Source organism: Phyllostomus hastatus, unplaced genomic scaffold (assembly GCF_019186645.2).
Source record: "Phyllostomus hastatus isolate PE091 unplaced genomic scaffold, TTU_PhHast_1.1 phas_scaffold_129, whole genome shotgun sequence".
Classification (NCBI taxonomy): domain Eukaryota; kingdom Metazoa; phylum Chordata; class Mammalia; order Chiroptera; family Phyllostomidae; genus Phyllostomus; species Phyllostomus hastatus.
In genome coordinates, this window is record NW_025334009.1 from 26,282,982 (window position 1) to 26,296,164 (window position 13,183).

Here is a 13,183-nt window from a genome sequence, read left to right on the forward strand (position 1 = left end):
GAGGCTTTCCCCCTTGGTCTCGGTGCTCCAGCATTTGTAATACACGGTACTTAATAGAAGGGGATTGTAAAGAACACAGTCTTCCTGCTACACAGAAACAAAAAGAGACTTTATATCATATTATTTCACTTTTTTCTATAAAGAAAAATGTGTATTATGTTGGAAATTTAAACATTTCACATTTCTGCCTTCAATATTTTAAAGCATGAAATGGCATCATTATGTTCTATTTTTACATGCGACTTACTTAAAGCAGACCTTTTACTGAGAGGTTATATATTAACAGAATGTTCATAATTGCTACCTTAAATCACCGTGTAGTGGAACCGGGTAGACAAAGGGTTTACACGGACAGTACTTCGTAAAATGAGACTTCTTATATTCGAAACAGTTAACAGCCCCTGAGGCTGCCCCTTTGTTTTCATTTGTATTGCTATACTCTGGATTTCTTACAGTGAAACTAGTCAGCTTAGTTGATTATAGCAGAGGTCTTTCCTTAAAATTAAGTGAACATTTTATGTGTATGTGGGTTTTCAGGGAAATGGTCCTGCTTTTCATCAGATTCTAAAAGGTGATCTTTCACCCCATCCAAAAACTAAGGTATAAGAATTTCTGGCTGAGGGTACCATGCTGATGATGCCAAGGTTCTGGGTTCTCCACCCAGCCGCCCCCCAGTCCCCGCCACCCCACCTGGGTGTGGGTCCTGGGCCCTGAATGACAGTCTCCATGCAGGAGAGGATTGGTGGGGCTAAGTGGTTTTCATCCTGTGTAACAGGCAGGTTGGCTGCTGCACTGTGTCCAGTAGTGTTGCTGCCAACTTCACATCCACCTGAAACCCACGAATGTGACCTTGTTTGGAAGCAGAGCCTTTATAGATGTAACCAAGCTGAGACGAGGCCATACTGGGTTTTGGCAGGCCCTAATCCAGGGACAGGTGTCTTTCTCCAAAGGGGGAAATTTGGCCTCAGACACTTAGGGAGAACCCATGTGATGATGGAGACAAAGCCAAGGACACCAAGGGTTGTGGACAACCTCCAAAAGCTGGGAAGGGCCAACACCTTGACTTTGGACTTAACAGCTTCACAAATGTGTTTGTGAATACATTTTCCTTACTTTCAACCACCCAGTTTGTAGTACCTTGAAAACTAAAATAGCTACTAATAACAGAAATGGGGTAAAAAACAGTAAATAAAGAAACAAGTAGGTTATTTTTTTCTTAAATAAAAGAAGCCCAGAAGTAGGCATTCCGAGCAGGTGTAACAGCTCCAAGATGGGCCCAGTGCCCCAGGCCCCTTCTGGCTTTCTGCCCGTGTTCCCAAAGCTGTGACCTTCATCTGCATGTTCGCAAGATGACTTGTGGAGCTCCTGCCAGCACTTGTGGCAGCAAAAATGGGGAGAGTACAGGCCCAAAAGGTGCAAACTGAGTCAGTCCCGCACTAGGATCTTTCCAGTAACTTTATACAGGGACTTCTCTTACACCTCATTGGCCAAAGCTGCATCACATGACCGACCTTGACTGAAAGGGAAGGTGTGCACAGTGCTGCCCTGCATAAAATCTGGGATGTGCTGGTGAGGAAGGGGTGGGGGGTGGAGGTGCGGCAGCCCACCAGCAGCCCTGCCACCTCTGTAGACCCAAGAGACAGTGCAGTCATGAGGATCTAGGCTTGTTGGTGGCTCGTGCCCTTATCGAGTGAGCACATGGGGAGAGTGGCCGTTGGAACAGGGAGCATTACTCCCACTTAGCCTGCAATGAAAGACAAGCCTCGTTCCGTTTTCCCAGTACACTCATACCTTCTGCCTTCTCCACCCCTCCCCCTTCAGCCCACTCCAGCAGGCATCAGCACTGGGCTGGCTCACAGCAAACAGGGCACCCAGGCTAGGGAGGATAGGGCTTCTCGGTTCATGGGATTGTTGGGCAACGTGGCCAGTGTGGTTTTGGAAGATCTCGGGTAGACACTGACACTGCTGTGGTGGAATAATAAATCTGCATACCTCAACTCAGGTGTGTAGAAGTCCTGTTCTGAAGTTCCCTCCCCACCAATGCCAGTTAAAGGCTGCTCATTTTCTCACAAGTTAACCACCCCATCCAAACAGATGCCCACAAAGCCTCTCTACTCTGTCTCTTCTCCTTGCCAGGATGGTGTCAAGATTCCGGGATGGGGTTTTAGGAAGGCCTCTGGGTGCTTCTGGGTCCTTGCTGGCCCCTAAGGAGAGCTCTGCTCCTGCATGGTTCTGGGCTTTTGTCCCCACTGGAGCCACATGCTGACCCATGGACCTGTAGCCTCAGACCCTAAATGTCTGTGGTCCTTGCTGCTGACTCTGGGGCCCGCCATTACATTGGAGGCAGGAGCTAGGCAGTTTAGCCGAACGCTTTGTCTTCCACGGCAGATTGTCCAGGGGGCAGGCAGGAGACATCACATGTGGTTTTTTTCAGGTTTCCTCTTTTCCCAGCCCCCTGGCTCGCCGGGTATAGCCTCCAGAGGCCTCCCCTCCTTTAGTTTCTTGGACCCAGGAGGGCCCCCATGCTTCCTACAGGCATGCTAAGTGTTCCTGCATCCACTGGGTGAGCTTCCTTCCAGGGGCTGGGAGCTGGTCGTCTGCTGGCCCTGCTGACACAGCAGGCACTGGGAAATCTGTCCCACCTCCAGCCCAAGGGGCAGAACCTAATGCTTTACCCAACTGCCCAGCTGCTGTGCACCCTGCTGCCCCAGGCTGTCCCAGGCCCTCGGGCCCTGCCTGAGGCCACAGCAGTCACAGAACAGAAGTAACCCCTCTCCATCCACTAAAAGACCTACACACTGTTTCTTGCTAATTTTCTGCAGTTGGTTGTCATTAATGTCTTGTTGAGTGGATTTTGTGTTGTGTGTGTGTATTTTATTGAGAGAGAATAAATTGTCACAGGCTTTTACAGAAACCAAAAACATTCACTCTCTAATTATATCTATTATTCCTTTCCCATTCATCTTGCTCTCTCATTTTGGAGCAGGCCTTTCTATTAGTCAGAAACAACAGTCACATTTTCTGAATAAATAAAAGCTGCTGTCTTTCTGCTTGGTCTGTAAGGGGACCTGTCGGCACGGTGTACAGACTTGCTCTCAGTGAAGAGTCGAAGAAGTCTTCGAGCTGGACTCATAATCGATGGTATCAGTCCTCGCCTTGCCCCTTACTGCAAATGCTGTTTGGAAATATTTAGAATAGCAGTGTTTTGAAATGCAAGTTCCAGGAGTGTTTTTCCATGTTTGTTCATTCATTCAGTTAGTCAGTAAATATTCATTGTGTCCTTGAAATGCACCAGCAATTATTCTGAAGACTGGAAGCTTATGTCCTGTTGGGGCAGAGGGACAACAAATAAACTGGCAAATGCATGTGATAATGTGAGATAGTGACAAGTGCTTATTATCAATATAGTGGAAAAGAGGATTCAGTGGAGACTGGAGGGTGACTTGGGCTACTTTAGTGTGGGTGGGCAGGAAGACTGCTCCGAGGAGGCAGCACTGGGAGCAGTGAATTGAGCAAAGAGAAGGAGCCGGTCTGCATGGATCTGGGGACATGGCCTCCAGGCCAAGGGAGCAGTGTGCTGGTTCTGCCTCTCCCACTGGCGGCAGAAAGCAAGCAAGGAGTGATACATAGCTCTGGTGGCCCTGGGGGGCACACGTGGAATTCAGGGGGCCAGAGGAGAGAGTGGGACAGCTTCATGAGTGCATGGCGAAGAATGTGGCCTAAGAGACCTGATAAATGGGGCATTTTTTAAGGGCACAAAAAATAAGAACCCAGAGGGTGAGCCTGTTTGTTAGAGTGATTCTCAAACTGGCACGAGTATCAGTATCTTTTTAAAGTGTGTTTTAGTTGCCCCTCACACTCATTCTGCATAGCCCCAGGGGAGAGGGCTCTTGCTTCTCCCTCTGAGCAGGATTCCTGAGAATCCTGCCTCTAGGGCCTCGTCACCAATAGGGCTGTGTGCATCCACCGGCAGGCGGCGGGAGGGGGAGGTTGAGGCCCTCAGACAGTGTTTAACCTGTCGACAGGCAGTGGGGTGTGACGCTGAGCGGGATGGATGGGCAGAGCTGGCCGGCAGATCCCTCAGATCGGGTCAGGACAAGAGGACCTCCGGGTCCAGAAACCGCTCCTGTGAAGGCCCTGGGCCGCGTCGAGCGGACTCCATAGGCATCACTGCCTGATGGCAGCCTGTGATGCCCCGAGTTTGTCCCCTTATTTCCACCACTCTGTGGAACTGATGCTGTGCTCACTGTTTCAGTCCTTAAAGACAGTGTCTCTGGTAGTTTCAGTCACCTGGGAGCAGCTGGTCTGTGGAGAGTGAGGCGAACGAGTGTCACGGAACTGGGAGGCAGAGTGGGAGGCCCAGGCTGAACCCCTCCTCCTGGGGGTTGGCAGGGGCCCCAGGCTATTCCCCATATGATAGGTCACAAGAGTTGCCTGGTCTCTGTGGAAGGGAAGACACATCTGTCATTACAAGAACGCATTTGTGTGATGTTGGCGGGAAGGCCATGCAACAGCCAGCTCCGCGCTCCCCTCTGCTGCACCGAGCACCTGCCCCGTCTGCGGTTCGGCAGAGCATCCTCGCTGGGAATAGTTGCTGTGAAATCTGGCAGAAAAATTCCCGAGGTTGTCTCAAGTTACAGTGCGGCAGCAGATAAGTTATACTCAAAATGTCATTCTTATATTTTCAGTAAACATTCAAGATGTGATATTACAAGAAAATTTGGAAAAAGAAGATCAAATTCTGGTTTCCCTGGCAGGGCTGAAACAGGTACGTTCCGTGATCTGACCCTGTGTCCCACCGGCCCCCTTTAGTGCCCGCTGGGGAGGGCACCCTAGGGCAAGGACAACCCTGACGCTAGAGCCGCAGCCCCTCAGCCCGGGCCCTGCTGACTCTCCCCCTCCTTGTGCCCTTGCTGTCTCTGGTGAACACGTCTGACTGGCCTGCAGCCCAAACTGCTTTTCCATTTCCCACCCTGCTCCTCCCTCTCTCCACGCCCATTCTGTTTGGTCCACGCCCGCAGCTGGTGCTGTGTGGTCCAGCATTGTGTTCGGTCGCCTCCACAGACACCGCTGCCCTTGGAGTACGTGGCGTGAACACTGCCTGCCACAGGCCCCGGGCCCTCCAGGGCCACATTTCAGTGACCCTCATGACCCTTAAAGGGCAGCATGGAACAGGAATGTCAGAATGGCATACTGCTCCCGAGTGTCTGCTTATGGTATTAGCAGCTCAGCTGGGGTGCAGCATTTTAGGAGCCGTTCACGGGGCTGTTCATGGGCCATTCACGGGGCTGGCCGTGCAGGCAAATGGCGCTTCCTGCCTTCACAGCCAAGGACGTGACACCCGTGTCTGACCCTGTGAGAACCTGGCCGCTGAGACTTAAATTTCCCTTGGTCATTAGTAAGTCAATGGCGTTTATCAATAGAATTGGATTTTTCTCTGCTATTCCCTTCTTATTCTAGTACATTGATATCTATACTATAAAAAATTGTCAATGGCAAGTCTACTTTAAATATATTAGAGATTTAGCTAGCATTTAAAAACAAACTCATTTATCTTTTTCATGTGTTTTCTTTTTCCTTGAAAACAGATCAAAGACATTCTAAAAGGTTCCCTGCGTTTCAACCAGAGCCAACTGGAAGCCGAAGAGAACGAGCAGATCACCATCTCCGACGACCACTACTGCTCCAGTGGCCAGGGCCGGGGTCGGGGCCAGGGCCAGGACCAGGGTGGCCAGACGCCTGGGGCCCCCACGCAGGTACTCGAGCTCTGACGAGCACTGTCACACTGACGGGGACACAGTCCCATATGTGCCTCATAGTTACGAACAACAAGCATCCTCCTCAAGTCACTTCAGATTATTACCGTGTGTGAACTCCCGCTGTAAAGCACCGCCAGTGGCCTGAGCCAGGGCTGCTGCGTGTCACTGTGCGGACTGTTTACTCCCGGCCCCGGGGCGGGCCCATTCGCAGTGCTGATAACTAGACTAGTGTCTCCTGAGTGTCTCCCGGAGTCCTGCGGTGCACGACCTCACGCCTTCACGCGGCAGCTCTGGCCTGAACCTCCCGCCCACCCCACTGTGCGGTGTGAGGAGGCCAGACCTCTGCCTCCGCCACCGGTCTGTCGGCTACAGCCGATGCTGCCTTTCCCCTTTAGCAGGGAAGGACTGTCTGTGCTCTCCTAACGTGTCTTGGGTGTAGCTCACTTGGCCGGAACCTTTTTGGCCTTCATTGGGAAGGACTTCTCATTAATGTCCATCCTCGAAGGCAGAGAGGTCAGCAAATGTTTTCCGTAAAGGGCTGGATAGTAAGTATTTTAGGATTAGCAGGCCACAAATGGTCTCTGTCATCTATTTGTTTTTGTGTCTGGGGTGTTGGTTTATTTATGTGTTTGTTGGTTGGTTGGTTTTTACAGCTCTTTAAAAATGCATAAGCCATTCACAGCCTGAGAGCCATGTGAGCTGGATTCGGCCCACGGGCCGTATGTGCTGATCCCAGCTCTCAGGTCTCAGCGTGGTGTGTAATTTGTTCTAACATAAAATCACAGAACTTTCCAATGAGGAAAGATCAGAGAAATTCCTCATGCACTTAGTCCTGCCTGCTCGCTTTACTGGTGAGAAAATGAAGGCCAAAGGGGCGCACAGCTCTCCAGACTCGATTCTGCGTCCCCTTGTCCCAGCGCAGCGCACTCCCAAGCCTGCCTGCCACTTTGCTGGGCGTTATCTGATGGGACTGGAAAACCCCCAAAATGTCCTCTTTAATGGTTTACAAAGTTTCACCTTGAAAAGTGAACATTAGCAAAAGCTCATCTAAGTCACTTTCTCAAAAACTACCACCCAGATGCTTATAAATCAATGTTTTATGATTTTTAAAAAAGCAAAATAATTTTTTTAATGGGAATGTTTTTAGTTTTAAGAGTACTCTTTTTTTAAAGATTTTATGTGTTTATTTTTTAGAGAGGGAAGGGAGGGAGAAAGAGAGAGAGAAACATGAATGTGCAGTTGCTGGGGATCATGGCCTGCAACCCAGGCATGTACCCTGACTGGGAATCGAACCTGCGACACTTTGGTTTGCAGCCCACACTCAATCCACTGAGCTATGCCAGCCAGGGCTAAGAGTACTCTTTAAGAAGAGTGGACCCTGTGTTGTCAAGTTCATCAAGCTTTAAAAAGAAGTTTTCATGGAGCATTTTGAGCCATATTTTCAGCCGCATGAATCCATTAAAATTGCACACTTAACTTGATTAATTCCTTCTATTTCTCCCTCCCTGCACAGATGTTTAATTTTTCAGTTGACATTTATTTATTCAAATACCGTTGAGCCCCACCCATTTTAATTGACAAGTTTATTGAAAAATTTAGCATGATTCTTTTCGTTGAAGGTGTAAAAATACTACAGAAAGAGACCTTTCAAACACACTAATGCATCTGCTGACTTTAGAGCTTCATTATACTTGCAGTTGTCAGGCCCGGTTTTCATACTTGTGAGAACCTACCTGTTCCCCGCACAGGTGTTCACAGGTCACATGAACAGTGAGCAGGACAACAATCATAGGAGCAGAGTGTCCCCACGTTGGAGGTAGGAGCTCACGCTGAGGTCCGGAACAGCCTTAGGTGCACCCCACGTGCATGCGTGTGGGGGACAAGCCCCCCTCGGGTGCCCCTCCCAGCCTCCCCAAAGGCGGCACAGCCCCTGTCGGGTGCACCGTGCAGAGGGCAGTGACCGGGGTGAGAAAGGACAGTCTTTCTTGACCAAACTGCCCTAGCGCCATTTGTGACCGTGTCCACTGCCACCAGAGTGCCGTGTGCTCTGTGTGATCTCTTCAGATTTGTGGGAATTACTGTGCTGAATCAAGAGCCTTAAGACCTGTTTTTTCAGTACCAAAGTCTTAAAGGCAAATTCCATTTTGGTTCTCCCGTTCAACGTTAAGGGTGGACAGATTGTCAGGGTCCCCCTGAGCCATTATTTGCTCACTCACCCCCACCATGTCCCCCAGGAGGACATGAGACTCAGAGAGGGACACGTCAGCCAGGCCCAGATTTCCCTTAGAAGTGTTGCCGGCTACCTGTCCCAGGCTCTGCCCACTGCTCAGAGGTGACCTTGGCCACACCAGTCTTGAGGCTGGAGGACCCAGGGGAGCCCTTCCAGCCAAGGGGCTCCATACATCTCATTAGACATAGACCCCTGCCCCAGTCCCTCCCCACAATGCGGGGACAGCAGGCAGGCCGGCGGGAGAGCAGGTGAGGGCACCACACAAAGTCACCTCAGCACGGGGGCGGGTGCTGTTTCCACCAGGCCAGCGTTAGAACACCTTTGCTTAGACTGTGGCTTTGCTCCCGTCCCAGGGGAGGCAGGAGCGCCTCTGGTCTTAACACAGAACCTTTGCGAATGTTCATGAATGTCATCTTTAGTTAAAAAACTAAGTGCTAGTTATAATTGCTTAGACAGGAGGGAAATAATTGTGAAGCAATTCCATCACTATGCTTTTTGGCATATACGTTGCAGTCACCATTCCTGGTTTGCATGTTGGGAGAGCCTGCCAATTAACCACCACTCTCTGGGGTCCCCCAAGTGCACACCCAGGATGAGCTGGCCCTGAGATCTGGAGGAGAGGAAGTGCGTGCCCCTCCCCACACTCTCCTCTGAGCAAGTCGTAAACTCTCCAGATCTGGGGCTCACATTAGGGAGCCAGTCCTCTGCGACTCATGTCCACACATGTCATCTCTCCACATGGTGGCCACACACTAGGACCAAGATGCTGTCCTGTCCCCATTTCACAGATGAGGGGATTGAAGCCCCAGAAGGATGAGTGATTTGCACGGCAGGGTGCCACCTGAAGCTGGGAGGGATTCTATCTGCAGCCTGCTAGCTGGCTCCTGAGCCGGCCTCCCCCAACAACTTACCAAGCAGGAGGTTTCCTTTGCTCCCCTGGGAAACCAGTATTCAGCCTCCAAGGGGCCGGCCTTGTGCCACTGGGAAGCACCTGGGCTTGGAAACAGGCAGAACTCGGCATCTTTCCACAGAAGAGCACAGGGCAGGCAGCCCGGGTTTTCATGGAGCACTCCCCACTCTCCGGGCCTCCACCCAGCTCTCATTTTCCTGGTGTCTTCTCTCACCCCCTGAACTTCTGACTGTACTTCACAGGCCTCGTCAGAAGCGCCTGGGCACGCAGACAGAGGGAGCGCCGAGGACTTCATCCTGGTTTCCAAAGAAGATGAGGGAGGCGGCGCCAGGGCATCCTTCTCCGGCCAGGCCCAGCCTCTGCGCACCCTCAGAAGCACGTCTGGGAAAGGTGAGGCCCTGGCCCGCTCCCCGCTGGTCTTCTCCGACCCTCTGATGGGCCCAGCCTCCGCGTCCTCCAGCAACCCCAGCTCCAGCCCTGACGACGACAGCAGCAGCAACAGCAAGGACTCCGGCTTCACCATCGTGAGCCCCCTGGACATCTGACCACAGTGCCCAGGCCACCACCCCCCCCAGCAGCCTGTGCGCCCCGCTGAGGCTCCCCCCAGTGGGGACACCTCTGAAACCAGCACCGCTTTCCCAGCATGCATGTGGCACCGGAACAGCCCACAGAACCTTTTAGAGAAGAGCAAACGGCCACCAAGCACACAGACTGCTGGTCACCAAAGTGCAGACAGGCTTTCTGGGGCCTCCCCAACCTGCCGCACCCTCGCTCCGAGGGGGAGCTGCAGTAGGTGCCCAGGACCACACCACCCGGAAAGCCCAGACCACGGTTACAGTGACTTTTCCTCTGTCCTCTTCCCCCCAACCGAGAAGGTGTGACAGCGCCATCAGTGTTATCCAGAAGAAGAAAGAATTGGCTTCAATTCTTCCTCCCTCAGAGCATCAGGTGCCACCGGGACACTGATTGATACCCAGAACACTTTCTGGAAATCTGTGTGCCCGCCGGTGTCCTTTCTCCCTTGGGAAGTCACACGGCAAAGCCAAATGCCGTGGGAAGGACCAGTGGGTTCCGGGCTGGAAAGACACCATGCGTTACTGACCTCTCAGAAAGTTACAGCGATCCCCTGACGCGGCTCTAAACCTAGGGCTCATTCAGGTGTGATGGGGTTTAGACTCCTCATTGGTAAATAATTTCCAAGCCTCAGGCCAGATCACTCTGGTTATCACTGCCCCCCTTAAACAATCCTATTTCACCTTTTAGCATCTTTCATGCCAGAGAACAAGGTCCCTTTAAGCAGACCTTGCACTGGGGTGGCTGGTTCTTTGGGCTGCTCCTCTGCAGACGGCAAGGCCTCTGGGCAGCGGGAGCCTGCACGGCAGCAGGTACTGAACAGCTGCCTGTGGGAGGGTGGGTGCCCTTTCGTCCCTGCCACCGCTGACCGCGACTTCTCTACAGACAAATGTGACAATGACAGGGCCTCCCACTTCTCCAAGGAGGTGGTGAGGACTCGAGAGGGGCTTCTGGTCAGCTCTGCAGTTTGTTCTTGAAACTCCAGCAAGGAAATCCCTCAACGCACAAGGAGAGGACAGCCCCGCCTGTGTGGAGGTGTGCACGTTAGCTCCGGCTCCTGACGCTGAGTGGCAGGCTCCGCGCCCTGCTGGGGTGGCTCCCTGAGGAGGCTGCTGCCACGTGTGTGCCCCTCGACGGTACTCCATGAGCTCCCCAGGTCCCCTGAGTGAGTGGCCTTGCAGCTGCACAGCTGTCATTATTTTCTCTCAAAGGCTTGGGAGGGTGCCAGTGTCTTCAGCTCCAGAAGTGGGGAGCTGTTCTCGCCCGGGCTCCAGGACAAAGACTGGGCAGGGCCGTGGAATCGACCATCTCCTGGCGGCTAAGCCGCAGTCGCCTGCTCGCTTTCAGCATCGCTTTGCCTTGAGAGCTGGAGTCCGGGCAGCAGAGTGTCGCGGGCCCCATGGTAGCTGCCAGACACCCGCCCACCAGCGTGCTCTCCGCTCCTTCCCCACCTAACCGTCTCTGCGACCTCCCAGCCCTGTCCACACACGGGGGTGGGTCCTTCGTTCTGTGCTTCCGAGTTGGTGCCACCTGGAATCAGTGGGTCACTCAGAGGTGTTGCTTCTGTGGCCCCCGACAGCTGCCCACTCCTCAGAGGGGAGACCCCCACGGGGGTGGGTGCAGACACAGCCGCCCTCGATCCCCATAGGTTTGTGGGGTATGCGAATGGAATTATTGTCTTACCTTTTTTAAGTGATGTGTTTTTACTTTTCATAATTGAGCATTATTTGCATTTTTATTAGTTACAGTGCTATTAAAGAATTTATGTTGCTTTTTATTACTCTATCAGGTACTTATGTTTAATGGCACATTTTTTAAATGCTGAATATATGAAACCTTTTTTTCTTAAAAAATGTGGTAATCATTGGAACCTCTTGTGTTTTGATTATTAGCAGTTAAAGTTTATATACATAAAGCCTAGATTAATTTTCATTATCTCCTCTTTTTATACTTATCCCTGTGTTCATGCATTCCTCTCAGATCAGTTTGGAAATTTGAGTTAAATTATATGTATACAGTACATATGAGAGTTACAGATTAGAGAAAGAAAATTATTTGACTTTGCCTTACCTTGTGTGTATGCCAAGGGGTCACATAAAACTTGAAAACATCTCATTATATGGATAATTCTTCCAAGGATGACCTCCTGCTGACGTTCACTGCTGACTGCAGTCTGGCCGGAAGAACTGTCACTTTGGAGTGAATGTGACTAACAGTAAACCAGGACCTCCTGTGATTTGCCCGCCCTGCATACAACTGAGCTGACTCCTGTCATCCTCCCTTCGGGGTTTGATTGTTCGCCATCACCAGGGACGAGGTGATAAGTGATTAGAAAATTCTGTGACAGTTCTGGTGTCTCCTAATGACAGCCTGCCAGAGTTGACCCAAATGTATCCTTTTTATTTCTATTTTATTGTTTCTTTAAGAAGCTGCCCACAGGGGTCATTACCGAACAAGAGTGGATGGAGGACTTCCTCACCCACTGGGGGCGGCTGCACCCCCCCTGCTCCCCCGCAGATGTGCCCCCACCGCTGGCCGCTGTGTGCAGAGCAGGGCCGGGTGAGGCCGTGGGGCGGGGGAGGCGGCCGGGCAGAGTTGAGGGGAGAAACTGGCGCAAAGGCTTCCTTCTCTCAGGCCAAAACCGCCTCCTCAGCGTTCCCTTCAAAGGCTCTCCTTTTATAGTGTCAAAAAAATACGAAGTTCCTATACGCAGGCTTGAGACCACTTTGATGTAAAAGTTGCCATAATAATTTTTCTCACAATGGCACAATTCATTTGATTTATGGAATAGCCCGTCTTGCCATTTATATCTATCGCTTGTTTCTCATTCATCTTGATGCTGTAACTCATATGATTTAAGAACTGACTTTCCTCTTGGCAAAGTGATCCCGTTCAGTACGATTATAATAAAAGACTAATGTGAAACCAAGAATGCAGCTTGACTTGTTCCAGGCCGGGGGAGGGCACAGGGTGCCGGCCTGGCCTCACCCTGAGGGGCCCGGGCTGTGCACAGCCAGGCAGGGTGGCACCCACACCTCCGCTCGGGCAGCAGGGGCCCGGGCCTGACTTGGGCTCACCCCTAACTCTGCCACCCCACCCCCTTCCTCTCCAGCTGGGGCGAGTTGCTTGACCTCGGCCTGCAGTTTCTCCATCTGCAAAGGAGGGCTGATAGTGGTCACACACCTCATCAGGTGTGCTGAGGAGGACACTTAGTTCTGACAGAGCCCCTGGAGGCCGTGTGCTCCCGCCCCTTCCATCGACATCTGAGGCTTCTGGGTCAATCCCAGGGGCCCACCCATGGCAGCTCCGCTCAGCCTGCTGGTCCAAAAGGCCATTTAGAGGGTGGCCCCATCGACTTGCCACCTCCTCCGCACTGTCCCCTCAGCCCCGAGTTTGCCCTGGGAGCCTCGCTGACCCCCAGCTAACATGGACGTGGGTGGAGAGGCTGCGGTGGGCTGGCTGGGAGAGCACGCACTGCAAGTCGTCAGTGACACGCTGGGAAAGGCAGGGGCATCTTCATGGTTTAGGTGGAGCGTGACGCCAGTGGCTCCTTAGACGGAATCTGTGCTGAGCTTCTCCCTCACACGCCTCTGGCCTAGGCCCAGCCAACAGGTGCTTGCCCTCCTGTGGGTCACGACCCATCCCCCACCCCCACCAAGGGACCTGATTGACCACAGGTTCTGCCTCCAAAAGCTGGAGCTTGCACACTTC

At 52.1% G+C, this 13,183-nt stretch overlaps 1 protein-coding gene across 5 annotated transcripts in view; it reads left to right on the top strand.

Moving 5' to 3' along the window:
• TBC1D5 (TBC1 domain family member 5) overlaps positions 1-12,394 on the top strand; it is a 479,919-nt gene extending 467,525 nt beyond the window's left edge. For all 5 annotated transcript variants that reach the window (XM_045856992.1, XM_045856988.1, XM_045856989.1 and 2 more), the window contains 3 exons: positions 4,689-4,768; positions 5,589-5,756; positions 9,142-12,394. In XM_045856992.1, the coding sequence (XP_045712948.1) occupies positions 4,689-4,768; positions 5,589-5,756; positions 9,142-9,444 (551 nt within the window). In that variant the 3' untranslated portion in view covers positions 9,445-12,394. The remainder of the gene's footprint in view (positions 1-4,688; positions 4,769-5,588; positions 5,757-9,141) is intronic.
• The last annotated feature ends 789 nt before the right edge of the window (positions 12,395-13,183 follow it).